Source organism: Thalassophryne amazonica, chromosome 19, assembly GCF_902500255.1.
Source record: "Thalassophryne amazonica chromosome 19, fThaAma1.1, whole genome shotgun sequence".
NCBI classification, from domain to species: domain Eukaryota; kingdom Metazoa; phylum Chordata; class Actinopteri; order Batrachoidiformes; family Batrachoididae; genus Thalassophryne; species Thalassophryne amazonica.
Window position 1 is genome coordinate 18,625,522 of NC_047121.1, and position 17,515 is coordinate 18,643,036.

Sequence of the window (17,515 nt, forward strand, 5' to 3'; positions counted from 1 at the left end):
AATTAATTATTTAAAAATCACACAATGTGATTTTCTGGATTTTTTTTTTTTTTTTTTTTTTTTTAGATTCTGTCTCTCACCGTTTAAGTGAACCCACAATAAACATTATAGACCTCTCCATTCTTTGTAGGTGGGAAAACCTGCAAAATTGGCAGTGGATCAAATACTTATTTCCCCCACTGTATACTTACTTCTTCAAATTTAAACCTGGTATTTTTAGTATTCATAATTTTATTTCTTATCAATAGACAGAATTTAATATTACTCAGATAAGGCATATTTTGTATTAATTTGTCTTGTTTGCTTATAAAATAATCATTAATATAATTAGCAATATCTACAGGCTTTGTTATAAACTTATTATCTACCTCAAGAAAGGACAGATTGATTCTATTTTTCTTACCAGTCAACTGATTTAAAACATTCCATATATTTTTGCTGTCAGTTCCTGGTTTCTGAACTCGATCCTCAAAAAACATTTTCTTTTTCTTTTTATTAGGTTTAGTAACAGAGTTCTTCATTTTGCGATAAAGATCCCAGTCAGATTTATTTCCTGTTAAAATTGTCGTCTTTTTCATCTGATCTCTTATTTTAATAGTCTTTAATTTCATCATCCAACCAAGGTGTGACGATGTTCCTGACAGTGAACTTCCTCAAAGGAGCATGAATTTCCACTAAAGGCAGGAATAAGCTATTAAATCTTGCAACTGCGATTTCCAGATTGTGGATAGATAACCCCTCAGACCAGTGAATAGCTTTCACATCATCAACAAATTTCTCATTATGAAACATTCTATATGACCTCTTGAATATTACTGTGGGTCCAGGTCCACCTACCATCGTGGCTATTACAGTTGTGATCAGGTTATGATCGCTACAGCCAACAGGAACAGAAATTGGTTTACTACACCGCTCCAGAGAATTGGTAAAAATGTGATGAATACATGTTGATATTCTGTCACCGTCATTCTTAACATGTATTCTTGTAGATTTATTAATGACCTGAGTAAATCCACATGTAGTAGTGACAGTAAACAACTTCTTTTTTAAATGGCAGTTTTTAGAGAACCAGTAAATGTTGAAATCGCCCATAAAGTACGTATCCTGACCCACAGCAGTATGGGTGTCCAACATTTCACAAATTGTATCTAAATATTCTCAATTAACATTTGGTGGTCAGTAACAGCAACCCAGCAAAATCGGCTTACAGTGAGGTAAATAAACTTGCAGCCATAACACTTCAGTATTAAATTTCGTCATATCTTTTTTGATTTTTGTTGGTAAGTGATCTTGAATATAAAAAGCAACTCCACCACCAAATCTATTTCTATCGTTTCTGTAAATATTGTAGCCATCAATATATAGCTCAGTGTCATCAAAAGAAGAATCCAGATGATTTTCTGAAATAGCAAGTATGTATAGTTTGTATTTATGCAACAGATTAGTAACCTCACCAATTTTAATAAATAGAATAAATAGTCATACTGAATTACATGAAATTTATCAGTATGTGAGAGGGTTTTTTTTAGCGTAATGTGCACTTGGTTTCATTCAATAGCTCAGAATTACAAACTGTCCTTTGACACTCACTGGGACAGACATGAATCGTAAGTACAAACATATATTCAGTGCTAGAAATACAGCATGAAAAAGGTAAAATGTTCCTAAAGTGCACGACCCCCTACAGTGCCCAGATTTTTGGACCAGTTGTAGAGATTAGTGTCAAATTAGTCACTATGTACCAAAACATTTACATTCAGCATTATGTCAACATCACCTAAACTATATTAATCTATAGACATTTGGCTGTGATTCTTGATATTCCGTTTGGTTTAAAGGGATGATTTTGTTGGTTTGTTAATGAAATACAGTGAGGAGTCATTTTGGAATATCCAAGTTTTGTCAGGGACGTGTTTTGGCTCCTATGCTGCTCACTGCTGGTATGGAGAAGTTTACTGGCCTTGACATCATTAAAAATTATGTGATCTTTGTGAAATCTGTGGCTAATCTTATTGCAACATTGGAGAAGGTCAGAGATGAATCAGATTGTCCTGGGTCAAGACTAAGATCCAGGCTTTCAATGTATCTGCATGCAGTGAAAGTGCTGAACTTGTAGAGACATTCCCTCATCTCCACAGTGACATTCACGTCTCCAAGTCCTCTGCCTTTGAAATCGAAAATTGCCTGGGAAGAGCCTATGGAGTAATGAGGTCACTGTACAGAGGTCTTTGCAGATATGTTTGCAGGAGAATGAAGGGTCCTGCTTCCTGTCTGACTGTATGGTTGTGAGACTGAGATGGTAATCAGTGGCCCAGGCAGTGACTAGATGTCTTTGGTACTGGGTCTCTTCAGATGATCCTGGGGTATTGCTGAAAAGTGTCAAACTAACGGAGACTTGCTTTGTGGTGGAATGTCAGCTATTGTTGGGAAAGTGTAATGACACGGACCCACAACAGGGGGCGTAAATGAACGGACAATAGACATATGACTAGAATAGACTATGACATTTTTGGTCATTTCTCTGTGCTTGATCCAGCATGCAGGTGCTCAGTGTTGCAGGACCTGCACCCTCTTGGTTCTTTCTGGAATCAGTTTGAGACCTCTGGTGTTGAGGATCCCAAGTGGACACCCATGGTTCTCCTGCCTGCAGCAGAGAGATCACTACTTTTAACAGATGGGGATGGACTGGTTCACCCAAGGTGGTTCTGGAGTGTGGCCCATGCAACAAAGCATGACACTACTGCATGGCTGCATGGTCCCAGACCTGACCTGAAAGGTCAAAACAGTACATTTATGGTTATCCTTAGGAAAATATTCAGTGGGATGAAAAAGAAACTTCATGTCATTGTACATACATACAACAAAATTTTTCCTCTACGTTTAACCCATCCTAATTACAGTTAGACACAATCCAACCACTAGGAGAAGCGGGCAGCCACAGTCTCACGCCCAGAGACCAACTCCAGATGTAGAGACACTGCGTTGGTCAGGGGCAGAGACATTAACATTTTAACAGAAACACAGGAAACAAGGATGCAAATGCAGAAAACTTTACTGATAAACAGAGACAACCAAAGAATTCAAAGTTAAACACAAACAGAGTTTGATCTGATATGAGAAGAAGAAGTAAGCAATATACAGGCCCCAAAGCCCGCTGATACCGATGCTTATTGGTGGATTCCTAAAGCATGAGTAGGGTGAGATTCTCTGATTCTCCCTGGATGGGATGCCAGGAGGAAGATTTTCCACTTTACCCACTCTTAGATTTTCCAAGGCAAGATTCATTATCCATTTACAGCTGGGTGGACTGAGACAATGCAGATAATGTGTCTTGACCAAATACCCACCTTTACTCCTCCACCCCTGAGCTACCTGCTCTGCACAGGTGATGTGTGTTTTCTCTCCTACAGGAACCACATGGAAGGGTACAGGGACAGCTGTCCACACCAGGTGGAAGAGTTCAGCAGAGAGGTGAAGCAACTAATCAATGACCTCTGCCATTGCCTGAAGGAGCACTTCAAAGAGGATGTCAAGGTACCACCATCATGTGGTTAAAAACTGTAAAAATGTAAATTTAGTATAACAGATTGTTTAAAAAAATGTTGGATTTGTTTTTATATATATATATATATATATATATATATATATATATATATATATATATATATATAGTGTTTTTAAATTCAGGTCAAGGTCATATCTGTTTCCTAAGTTTAAAACTATGTAGATTTTAGTTCCTATCCTGACATTTGGTCATGGACTTTGGGTAATGACTGAAAGAACAAAGTTAGAGATACAAGCGGCAGAAATGAGATTCCTCCTTTGGGGTATCTGGGCTTACAGGGTGAGGAGGTGGTTTTTTAAAACTGTTGTGTGCTTTATCTCAGCCGTATCTGAGGAGAATGATGACTAGAACGTGGCTCACAAATAACAGTGACTTCCAGCAGCTTCACAGCCGGACAAAGCGCCTGTCAGAGGACTGCGCTCTAATGAAGCCTCCTCACGTACAGGTGAGCAGCCACACACAAGGATTTAACTTACAGTTCATCTGGAAAGTATTCACAGCGCTTCACTTTTGACGCATATTGTTATGTTACAGCCTTATTCCAAAATGGAGTAAATTAATTTTTTTCCCGCAAAGTTCTACTCACAAGACCCCATAATGACAACATGAAAAATTTGGTCCTGCAAATTTATGCAGTACTAAAGCAAATTTAGTACAAATAAAAAAACTAAAAAAAAAATCACATGTATTCACACCCTTTGCTCAATTGTTTGTTGATGCAACTTTGGCAGCAATTACAGCCTCAAGTCTTCTTGAATATGATGCCACAAGCTTGGCATATTTATGTTTGGTCAGTTTTAAGATAAGATAAACTTTATTGATCTCACAGAGGAGAAATTCTCATGTTACGTCAGCTCTTACGAAAACACACAAGGTGGGTGCAAGTAGAGGAAAATGTTCATCAAACAGCGTGTGCAAGATAAGCAATGATAATAATACTTGTAACAGTACAAGACATAAGAAATGAGGTAGAAATAGAATATGTATGTATATATATATATATATATATATATATATATATACACACACACACGCACACACATACGTGCATATATATATATATATATATATATATATATACACACACACACATACATACATACACACATATACACATATACATACACACCCACGTACATACATATATATACACTCAACAAAAATATAAATGCAACACTTTTGGTTTTGCTCCCATTTTGTATGAGATGAACTCAAAGATCTAAAACTTTTTCCACATACACAATATCACCATTTCCCTCAAATATTGTTCACAAACCAGTCTAAATCTGTGATAGTGAGCACTTCTCCTTTGCTGAGATAATCCATCCCACCTCACAGGTGTGCCATATCAAGATGCTTATTAGACACCATGATTAGTGCACAGGTGTGCCTTAGACTGTCCACAATAAAAGGCCACTCTGAAAGGTGCAGTTTTCTTTTATTGGGGGGGGGGGGGATACCAGTCAGTATCTGGTGTGACCACCATTTGCCTCATGCAGTGCAACACATCTCCTTCGCATAGAGTTGATCAGGTTGTCAATTGTGGCCTGTGGAATGTTGGTCCACTCCTCTTCAATGGCTGTGCGAAGTTGCTGGATATTGGCAGGAACTGGTACACGCTGTCGTATACACCGGTCCAGAGCATCCCAAACATGCTCAATGGGTGACATGTCCGGTGAGTATACCGGCCATGCAAGAACTGGGACATTTTCAGCTTCCAAGAATTGTGTACAGATCCTTGCAACATGGGGCCGTGCATTATCCTGCTGCAACATGAGGTGATGTTCTTGGATGTATGGCACAACAGTGGGCCTCAGGATCTCGTCACAGTATCTCTGTGCATTCAAAATGCCATCAATACAACCCCTGGCAAAAATTATGAAATCACCGGCCTCGGAGGATGTTCATTCAGTTGTTTAATTTTGTAGAAAAAAAGCAGATCACAGACATGACACAAAACTAAAGTCATTTCAAATGGCAACTTTCTGGCTTTAAGAAACACTATAAGAAATCAATAAAAAAAAAATTTGTGGCAGTCAATAACGGTTACTTTTTTAGACCAAGCAGAGGGAAAAAAATATGAAATCACTCAATTCTGAGAAAAAAATTATGGAATCACCCTGTAAATTTTCATCCCCAAAACTAACACCTGCATCAAATCAGATCTGCTCGTTAGTCTGCATCTAAAAAGGAGTGATCACAGCTTGGAGAGCTGCTGCACCAAATGGACTGACATGAATCATGGCTCCAACATGAGAGATGTCAACTGAAACAAAGGAGAGGATTATCAAACTCTTAAATGAGGGTAAATCATCACGCAATGTTGCAAAAGATGTTGGTTGTTCACAGTCAGCTGTGTCTAAACTCTGGACCAAATACAAACAACATGGTTGTTAAAGGCAAACATACTGGTAGACCAAGGAAGACATCAAAGCGTCAATACAGAAAACTTAAAGCAATATGTCTCAAAAATTGGGAATGCACAACAAAACAAATGAGGAACGAATGGGAGGAAACTGGAGTCAACGTCTGTGACTGAACTGTAAGAAACCGCCTAAATCAGCTTGGGGCAACTGTTTGTTGTGATTTGGCGCTATATAAATAAAATTGATTTGATTTGATTTAAAGGAAATGGGATTTACATACAGAAAAGCTAAACAAAAAGCAATCGTGGACTGTGGATGACTGGATGAAAGTCATATTCAGTGATGAATCTCAAATCTGCATTGGGCAAGGTGATGATGCTGGAACTTTTGTTTGGTGCCATTCCAATGAGATTTATAAAGATGACTGCCTGAAGAGAACATGTAAATTTCCACAGTCACGCCACACACGCTGTCTGCCATCTGCCCTGGACAGTGTGAACCGGGATTCATCCATGAAGAGAACACCTCTCCAACGTGCCAAACGCCAGCGAATGTGAACATTTGCCCACTCAAGTCGGTTACGACGACGAACTGGAGTCAGGTCGAGACCCCAGTGAGGACGACGAGCATGCAGATGAGCTTCCCTGAGACGGTTTCTGACAGTTTGTGCAGAAATTCTTTGGTTATGCAAACTGATTGTTCCAGCAGCTGTCCGAGTGGCTGGTCTCAGACGATCTTGGAGGTGAACATGCTGGATGTGGAGGTCCTGGGCTGGTGTGGTTACACGTGATCTGCGGTTGTGAGGCTGGTTGGATGTACTGCCAAATTCTCTGAAACGCCTTTGGAGACAGCTTATGGTAGAGAAATGAACATTCAATACACGAGCCACAGCTCTGGTTGACATTCCTGCTGTCAGCATGCCAATTGCACGCTCCCTCAAATCTTGCGACATCTGTGGCATTGTGCTGTGTGATAAAACTGCACCTTTCAGAGTGGCCTTTTATTGTGGACAGTCTAAGGCACACCTGTGCACTAATCATGGTGTCTAATCAGCATCTTGATATGGCACACCTGTGAGGTGGGATGGATTATCTCAGCAAAGGAGAAGTGCTCACTATCACAGATTTAGACTGGTTTGTGAACAATATTTGAGGGAAATGGTGATATTGTGTATGTGGAAAAAGTTTTAGATCTTTGAGTTCATCTCATACAAAATGGGAGCAAAACCAAAAGTGTTGCGTTTATATTTTTGTTGAGAATATATATATATATATATATATATATATATATATATATATATATATATATATATATATATATGATGGATTTGAGCTTGTTTAACACCCTCCTATCAGCCACCTCCTCCAGAGACTTCAGAGGACAGCCCAGGACAGAGCTGGACTGCCTGACCAGCTTGTTCAGTCTCTTTCTCTCCCACTCTGTGTTGCCCGGGGCCCAACAGACGACAGCATAGAGGAGAGCAGAGGCTACAACAGAGTCATATAAGGTCTTAAGCAGAGGCCTGCTCACTCCAAATGATCTCAGTCTCCTCAGGAGGTGGAGGCAAGTCTGACCTTTTTTGTACAGGGCGTCTGTGTTGTGAGTCCAGTCCAGTTTGCTGTTGAGGTGAACACCCAGGTATTTGAGACTGTCCACAGTCTTTATGTCCTCCCCCTGGATGTTCACCGGTGGGTGAGGTGGTGGTTTCCTCCTGAAGTCGATCACCATCTCCTTCGTCTTACTGGTTTTGAGACACAAGTGGTTGCGCTCACACCAGTCCACAAAGTCTGTGATGACTGACCGGTACTCCAGCTCGTTCCCCTCAGACACACGACCCACAATGATGGAGTCATCAGAGAACTTCTGGAGGTGGCAGCTGTCTGTGTTGTAGGTGAAGTCTGAGCTGTAAAGGGTGAAGAGGAAAGGCGAGAGGACGGTGCCCTAGGGGGCCCCGGTGCTGCACCTTACCACCTCAGACTGACAGCCGCGCAGCCGCACGTACTGCGGGCGGTCAGTGAGGTAGTCGATGGTCCAGGCAGCGAGGTGTCCATCCACACCTGCGTCCTCCAACTTCCCCCGCAGCAGTGCCAGTCTGATAGTGTTGAAAGCGCTGGAGAAATCAAAGAACATGACTCTCACAGTGCTCCCGCCGGTCTCCAGGTGGGTGAGCACTCGTTGCAGTAGGTAGATGACAGCGTCTGTTGGTCTACCTACTGTCATCTACCCCGATGTTGGGCCTGTAGGAGAACTGCAGTGGGTCCCGGGTGTCGCTCACCACGGTGCGGAGGTGAGACAGGACAAGCCGTTCCATGGTCTTCGTGAGGTGGGAGGTCAGGGCAACTGGTCTGTAGTGGGCCGGTTCCTTGGCGTGCGGTGTTTTGGGAACTGGGACCACACAGGAGGTCTTCCACAGGGTGGGGGACCTCCTGTGTGCAGCACCTCTCAAGCTCCATCAGGTTGGATGGGGAGCGTCGGTGCACAGCCATTTTCAGATCTCTCCAGAGATGTTCAATCAGATTCAGGTCTGGGCTCTGGCTGGTTCACTCAAGGACATTCACAGAGTTGTCCTGATACCACTCCTTTGATATCTTGGCTGTGTGCTCAGGGTAATTTTCCTCCTGAAAAATGAACCGTCGCCCCAGTCTGAGGTCAAGAGCACTCTGGAGCAGCTTTTCATCCAGGATGTCTCTGTACATTGCTGCATTCATTCCCTCAATCTTGACTAGTCCCCCAGTTCCTGCCACTGAAAAACATCCCCACAGTATGATGCTGCCACCACCATGCTTCACTGTATGGATGGTGCCTGGTTTCCTCCAAACATGACACCTGGCATTCACAGCAAAGAGTTCAATCTTTGTCTCATCAGACCAGAGAATTTTGTTTTTCATGGTCTGAGAGTCCTTCAGGTGCTTTTTTGGCAAACTTCAGATGGGCTGCCATGTGCCTTTTACTAAGGACTTCCGTCTGGCCACTCTACCATACAGGCCTGATTGGTGGATTGGTGCAGAGATGGTTGTTCTTCTTGAAGGTTCTCCTGTTTCCACAGAGTAATGCAGCTCTGACAGAGTGACCATCGGGTTCTTGGTCACCTCGCTGACTAAGGCCCTTCTCCCCCGATCGCTCAGTTTAGACAGGTGAGCAGCTCTAAGAAAAGTCCTGGTGGATCTGAACGTCTTAAATTTATGGATGATGGAGTCCACTGTGCTCACTGGGTCTTTCAAAACAGCAGAAATGCTTCTGTATCCTTCCCCAGATTTGTGCCTTGAGACAATCCTGTCTCAGAGGTCTACAGACAATTCCTTTGACTTCATGCTTGATTTGTGCTCTGACATGCACTGTCAACTGAGACCTTATATGTAGACAGGTGTGTGTCTTTCCAAATCATGTCCAATCAACTGAATTTACTCCAGGTGGACTCCAATTAAGCTGTAGAAACATCTCAAGGATGATTAGTGGAAACAGGATGCACCTGAGCTTAATTTTGAGCCTTATAGCAAAGACTGTGAATTCTTATGTACATGTGATTTCTCACTCACTCGTCTTGAACTGCTTATCCCAGATTGGTTCACGAGCATGTGATTTCTTAGGTTTTTTATTTTTAATAAATTTGCAAAAATCTAAAAAAAAACTTTTTTCACTTTGTCATTATTGGGTATTGTGTATAGAATTTTGGGGAATAAAATGAATTTTATCCATTATGGAATAAGGCTGTTACATAAAAAAACAAATGTGGGAAAAGTGCAGCACTGTGAATACTTTCTGGATGCACCGCATAAAAAAATCCCAGTGTGTCTTCATTTTGAACACTCCCAGTGCTGTTCCAGTCCTGATTTTATGTTCCTCTGCTGCTGCAAGTTCTACGAGCCAAGTTCTTCTCATGCTATGAAAAATCCCAAGGCCAGATGGTGTGTGTGTGTTGTGAGCACTTTAAAGGGACACATCACTGAGTAAACCCATTTAAAAATTATCTAGTATCTTACTTAATGTGACATTTGTTAACGTATTTTCATCAGCTGCACGTTATAAATTTAGGAACACCCCCAAAAGTGTGGACATTGATATTTTTCATCAGAGATATACTGTACCCACATGAAAAACAGTGTGAAAACTACAGTGAAAAAAGAGAATGTTTGAACCAACTTAAAAAAGTGTTACAATTTGTAAAAGTGTTACAATTTGTAAAAACCTGAATGAATTAAGTTGGTTGAATTTAAGTTTGTAAGTTAGAGTTGATTTAACTTTCAAACTTAAGTTCAAAAGCTTAATTCATTCAGGTTTTTACAAATTGAAGCACTTTTTTAAGTTGGTTCAAACATTCTTTTTTCAGTGTACGAAAATTTTTGCTTTTTACGGTGTGTTGGGATTACAAAATTAATTTATTTTAGAGTGTGTTTTTAATCAACATTAATAAAAACAAATTGTTTAATTTAGGGTGGGCATTTAACCAGCTTTCATTGGCGTATTGTGGGGGAGCATATAGTCTATGTATTTGATCCCATCTTATTGGCTTGGCTTATGATTGTTTTTTTCATCATACCTGAAGATTTTTGCACTGGACTATGCTTTTCCTGACTATATCATGATGTACAGTCACTTCTTTGACAATAGGAAGCTAATATTTACTTTTTGATTACCCTGTGGGATATTACAGATCAGCAATTTGAAAGTCTTTGTTTCTGAGTTGATGCTTTGTTTGAAAAAATATGACCTTCATTGAAATAAATTCCAAGCAGGACACAGTAGTGAATAGGTGGAAATGGCTGTGGCCTGGTGGCTGTAACTCGTGTGACCAGCGCAGTGTTTACTGACCACACTTTCATTTCCCTTTTTACACTCTTTGCCACATTGTAACCTGGGTGTGGTTTTGTGTGTCCAGGAATTTGTGAGTCAGTTGCACTACCACGTGGTGAGGGGATACATCAGTCAACTGATGAAAAACGACTACTCGTGCAAGAACAGGAAACACGAGGAGGCAGCGAGCAAGATCCGTGGACAGTGGGGGGAACTCAGGGATCTATTTGAGGACATGGTAATGTTCTTCACTTTTTCACAGATGTGCACATCAACATCTCTGAAAGAATCGTGACATATTTGATGTAGCACACTTTGTCAGTGCTAGAGTTGAGTAATCCCTAAAACCCTAAAGCCAGACAAAAATGGTACCTGTTTGAAGAAACAAAAAAATAAAAATAAAAAACACGTAAACATCTCAGCATGACTCACATAGCTTCCATACTGAAATTATTTGTGCAAAAATATCAGAAATTCATTTGCATTGACATTTTTCTTTCTGATAGAATTCAAGTCATGAGTGGCTCCATCCTGTCGGAGACGACCTGAGCGACATCATTGGTCAGAAAAACAAGAGGGACATAAAGAACCACCTGCAGCCTGTAGTGGAGCATTACCCCGACTTCAGGTCACTCCTTCAGCCTTAGAGAGTCACACTACAGGGAACATCTCTGAATGCACACCTCTAAGTGCCAGTGGTGGGCACTTAGAGTGGTTCTGCTAATCCTGTAACCGCTGATTGGCGAAGCTAACTTTTTTGTGAGCTGATTAGTTTTTCAGCTAATTTTGGAAACCATCAGCGGGCCAATTACCTTCGGCTAAATTTAGTTCCACTAATTTTCACTCCACTAAAAATTTTTTTGCTGGCATAGTAAGTAAACCTTAACGGCCAAAAACATTTGTAAACCCTAAAATCATACATGTTAGTTCCTGTCATGTGTTTTGGAACAGTCAGACTGCTGTGAGCTCAGTCCTCCCCCAGCAGAAGGTGATGGGCCAGTTGCCAGCTGCTGTTGCAAGAGAAAAAAGTGTCATTTACTTTCCACATGCAACAATACAGACAGTGGGCAGAAGACTTGAAAAGCAAAGCAATTTTCACTCATGGTTTCATTTATAAACAAAACTAATTCCAGACAGTTTATCGACATTAATGACAACTCTGTCATTTGTTTGAGCATTAACAGACACACGTGCCAAAAGGCATTATGGGAAAAATAGTCTCTTGCAATCCAACTCCCTGTCAAAATGCATGGAGCACTGCCATCTACTGGACGGGAGTGTGAATAGCGACCAATGTTGGTTGCTATTCATTGTGAATTACACTTCACAATCAGAATTTTCAGTTTTGCAAATGCCTTTTTTTTACAAATGAAAAAATGACATATTTACAAATACACATTTATTTGTGAAAACCAACACACACGTTACAGTAACTTGTGTGTTGGTTTTACAAATAAATAAACCAACCAACCAGTGAAGGACACTGGTTGGTTGGAGCGGTTATCGAAGTTAACTTTTTGGTTAGCTGTGCCCACCACTGCTGAGTGCACACCTCTGACTGCATACCTTTGAGTGCACATCTCTGAGTGCATACCACTGAGTGCACATCTCTGAGTGCACATCTTTGAGTGCACACATCTGAGTGCATACCTCTGAGTGCACATCTCTGAGTGCATACCACTGCTGACATTCCTCTGATTATGCGCTCTTGAAGGAACCAGATTGCTCACAAACATTTTCAGTAAGCTAACAAACATAACCAGATGTCTTTTAACATGATATTAAGTATTGCAAAATATGGTAGCAAATGAAGACAATGCGAGCAAATACAGAAACCACTTACAAATAAAAAAATGTATCAATTCAACAACAGGTTGTTGCATCAAAAAAGTCTTGAACAATATCAAGATCTGGTCATACTTGAAATGACGATATGTTATGAAAAGTGAAGGAAAACCTCTGAGTAACAAAATCTTATGACAGCACACCGTTTTAAGGATATTCATCTGGTAAAAAAAAACAATTTCCATTTCATGAAGTTTAAAAACACCGTCAGAATTAATGCTGCATTCAAAACCCTCATAAGGTCAGAGATTCCAACGTCTAGCTTGGGGAAAACTGTCTTGAATGTTCTGTCGGGCCGAAATTTTCGCTTGGAAACTCGTGAGGAAATTGAGCAACCGATGCTATCTGGGTGGACATCAGATTCAAAGCAGCTGGGGTTGCAACCAGTTAAACAACAATGTTACTAATGTTGAAAATACATCTTTAAAAAAAATTGAACAAGTCATTACTACCATACTAATATATTCACATTCTGTGTACAATTATTTAAGTTTGCAGCACCACACATCAGCAAAAATGTCTTTGGTGTTTTAATTTAGCCAAAAAGATAATGTTAACCTAACTCTACTGTGATAGACTAATTAGTTGATTCACATGTATCTCATGAATGCACTTTTTCCAGAAGTAGGGATGTTCATGTTGGGTCTTTCCATGTTTCCAAGGGTCCCGAATGCAGTATCATACATCACACTCTCTCTCTCTCTCTCTCTCTCTCTTTCTCTCTCTCTCTCTCTGTCATTGAGAAAGAGTGTTGTGTTTTTTGTCCGTTAGTACGACGAAGACCATCTGATCATAAAGAAAGAGGATGAGGCTGGAGAGTGCGTAGGTGGCTGACGAGGCCAATCTTCGCACAAAAAAGTCTAGAGCAGTGGGGGCAGGGGATGGTTGCTGCAACAGCTGGTGTGGCTACACCTTTTACTTCAGAGAACAATGAAGTTACTATATTTTAAATTAACTTTTGGAGCAAGCAACCAAGCCACCAAAAGTACATTTTGGTAACTTATTTATAGACCAGAACGGAGTTCATTGACCAGTCAAAGGGTTTTGGCTGCTTCTATTGTTTAAATAAATCTCTGCTTGGGATATTTGTTAACAGGAAGCTCCAGTCACCAGAAAACATACAACCACGACACAGTAATCTAAAAAAATCATTGTTTATTGCACATGGGGCCAACAGGCCAGAGGACTTCCAAATTAAGACAACACTGGCAACAGCAGAAAATACTTCCAAATACAAAAACAGCTCAACAGCAGATAGTTGCATTAAAAAAAACTTGCAAATTGAGAAAAAATTTTGTAAACACAGAGAACACATACAAATATAACCTGCAGCACACGTAACTAACATACCTGGATAGGTCAGAGGTGAAGCAACTTTCTCAGAACTGTACTTAAGTGAATAACAACCCTACAAATGAAAAGAAAATAAATGTTTAACTTGACTAATACAACCCAGATTCCAATGAAGTTGGGACGTTGTGTTAAATGTAAATAAAAACAGAATACAATGATTTTCAGATCCTCTTCAACCTACAGGGTGGGCTAATAAAATGTTAAGACTTTTTTAATTCATACAATTTCCAAAATAACAAAGATTTCTTTTTCATTTTCAGGAGTATCAATTCCTGAAAATGAAAAAGAAATTTGGAGAATCCCTCTTGAGATGTGTGGCAATGTCATCACAAACTTCAATGTGCGTGTTTTGTGCAAATATTTGCACAAAACAATAAAGTCTATCAGTTTCAACATTAAATATCTTGTCTTTGTGGTGTATTCAATTGAATATAGGTTGAAGAGGATTTGCAGATCATCGTATTCTGTTTTTATTTACATTTTACACAACGTCCCAACTTCATTGGAATTGGGGTTGTAGAATCCATGAGCAGGGTGATCACTAAAATGTAGGTCTAGGTTACTGAGGGTGAACCATCACAAAAAACAACTCCTTTGTATTCAAACTCAAAATAGCACTAAAGCATTAAATCACAACTTTGAACCAGAACATACATCGCACTTACAAAGTGAGGAACCTTGGGATGATTTCTGATCCCACGTTGTCCTTTGACCTGCACATTACAGAAATCACTAGGACTGTTTTCCACCTTCATAACATAGTGAGGATTCATCCCATCTTGTCTATTGCTGATGCAAAGACTCTGATCCATGCACTGGTCTCCTCTAGACTGGATCACTGCAATGTCCTATTCTCTGGCTTACCTCAAAGGTAAGTCCAGCACTAGGGATCTCCAACTGGCTAAAAATGCTGCCGCCAGAATTGTGATAAGAAACACAAAGTTCAACCACCTTACACTGATTTTGGTCTCCCTTCATTGGCTTCCTGTCTTTGTGAGGTCTGATTTTAAGGTTCTGTTACTAAATTATAAAATTATTCATGGACAAGCACCACCATACCTAGCTGACCTAATTACATCCTACATACCGGCCCGTGCTCTACATTCTCAGGACGCATGACTACTTTGTGTCTGTAAGGTTAAAAAAACATTAGCATGCCACAGAGCCTTCTCTTATCATGCACCTGTCTTGTGGAATGATCTTCCTGCAGAGATAAAATGGCCAGATTATGTAGAGACATTCAAATTCAGACTAAAGACACATCTATTCTCCTTCTTGTATAACTAGCACATCTATGTAGTATAGTATGGAATTATGGTTCCTCTCCTTTTAATTGATAGTATTAGTAGCAGAACAGGACTCAGCCTCACTACATCTAAATTCTGGGTCTGTTAGTGAAGCACAGGATTAGCTGTTGGCGACTGCCTTAGTAATTCTTTCGACTTCTCTTTCTACTTCTCTATTGATTTACTGCTGGTAAATTAATGCCTTAGGTGCAGTTATTTCCAGCAGACTGATTCTGCTCTTCATACAATGTAGAAATCCCACAATGTGATTTTTCTGAATTGTTTTTTTTATTCTGTCTCTCGCAGTTGAAGTGTACTTATGATAAAAAAAAAAACACAGACTTCTCCATTCTTTATAGGTGGGAAAACTTGCAAAATTGACTGTGGATCAAATACTTACTGGACTCACTGTACTCCTGACATTTGCACACATCTAATTTAGCTTAAGAAAAGCTTCTTCTAACTGGACTTTGACCTTGAAATTTTTTTCCAAGGTAAAATTTTGTGGAATTGAAAACTAGTGTTGTGGATGTTTGTGCTCTTCGTGTGGTGCTCTAGTTTTAAATGGATCTCAAATGTTTTCCTTTTGTTCACCAATAGCCGGAAGCATCTGGCTGCTGTTCTGTTCTTCAGAGGAGTAACGAGGGGCCGCGAGCACCAGCTGATCCTCCGGAAACTGACAGAGCTGAAGAAGAGCCAAAGCAACAGTGACGGCAGCGACAGAAGTCGAGTTTTATTTGGTGACATGCAGGCCAATGTGAACACAAACTGCCTCTCCAAGCTACCTTTGTCCTGCCTCGGCTTCTAGTGTAGCAACCAGCTGACGAGTCAGTGACCAGAAGAATGACGCTTTCTCTAAGGGGGTTCACACCATTTCATTATGTTAGCTACTTGCGTTAACTGTTCACTTCCTTTTTTCCCTACAACCCCCCCCAAAAAAAGAAACATACAACAGTAACATACAGTGATTGTACACAAACACAAAGGTGGATTACTGAACAGGCCTACTGGGTCCAGCCCTGAGAGCCGAAGGGCTCAGGGGGGGCCACAGAACCCAGGTCTATGCACAACTATGTTATCTACTCTTTTATGTTAATGGGCGAATGAAGTCAAATAACTGTCGCTAAGTTATGTGACATGCCTTATTAGGGCCCCTCAATCATATAACATGGGCTATGTTAATTGCCAAAGATACCGGAACGGGGCCCCACAATCTAATAACATGCACTATGTTATTTGCCTATTCCACGTCATATTTTACCCACGGCCCCTTGGATTGTTATAGTCTCGATTTCTATAGGCTATAGCCTAATACAGGGTATTCAACTTGTTCCAGAAAGGGCCAAGAGGGTGCAGGTTTTCTTTGCAGCCACCCACTCCACCAGGTGATTTCACTGATTAACATCACTTTGAGCAGGTGGAATCAGTTAATCAGTGGAATCACCTGGTGGAGATGCTGGCTGCAAAGAAAACCTGCACCCTCTTTGCCCTTTCTGGAACAAACTGAATACCCATATCAGGCTATATAGCCTAATACAATGTTGGTGTAACTGTTGTCCTGCAATTCTGTGTTTGTGTAATAGTTTATTTTTAAACTGTAGTTTTTAGTCTTTTAATACACCTGTTGTTGAAACTGATGTCTTATAAAGTTTTAATGGTGCTGGAATTCACAATATATCAGTCTTGTCTCAGAGTGATGCTGAAAAACTAATTCATGCATTTATTTCCTCTAGGCTGGACTATTGTAATTCATTATTATCAGGTTGTCCTAAAAGTTCCCTGAAAAGCCTTCAGTTAATTCAAAATGCTGCAGCTAGAGTACTGATGGGGACTAGAAGGAGAGAGCATATTTCACCCACATTGGCCTCTCTTCATTGGCTTCCTGTTAATTCTAGAATAGAATTTAAAATTCTTCTTCTTACTTATAAGGTTTTGAATAATCAGGTCCCATCTTATCTTAGGGACCTCATAGTACCATATCACCCCAATAGAGCGCTTCGCTCTCAGACTGCAGGCTTACTTGTAGTTCCTAGGGTTTGTAAGAGTAGAATGGGAGGCAGAGCCTTCAGCTTTCAGGCTCCTCTCCTGTGGAACCAGCTCCCAATTCGGATCAGGGAAACAGACACCCTCTCTACTTTTAAGATTAGGCTTAAAACTTTCCTTTTTGAAAAAGCTAATAGTTAGGGCTGGATCAGGTGACCCTGAACCATCCCTTAGTTATGCTGCTATAGACTTAGACTGCTGGGGGGTTCCCATGATGCACTGAGTGTTTCTTTCTCTTTTTGCTCTGTATGCACCACTCTGCATTT

General features: G+C 40.4%; 1 protein-coding gene across 2 annotated transcripts in view; it reads left to right on the plus strand.

Annotated features, from left to right (window-relative positions):
- Positions 1-16,899, plus strand: part of exoc3l4 (exocyst complex component 3-like 4) — a 64,809-nt gene extending 47,910 nt beyond the window's left edge. For both annotated transcript variants that reach the window (XM_034195511.1, XM_034195510.1), the window contains 5 exons: positions 3,411-3,534; positions 3,888-4,010; positions 10,808-10,960; positions 11,229-11,350; positions 15,807-16,899. In XM_034195511.1, coding sequence (XP_034051402.1) covers positions 3,411-3,534; positions 3,888-4,010; positions 10,808-10,960; positions 11,229-11,350; positions 15,807-16,014 — 730 coding nt within the window. In that variant the 3' untranslated portion in view covers positions 16,015-16,899. The remainder of the gene's footprint in view (positions 1-3,410; positions 3,535-3,887; positions 4,011-10,807; positions 10,961-11,228; positions 11,351-15,806) is intronic.
- Positions 16,900-17,515: the final 616 nt, after the last annotated feature.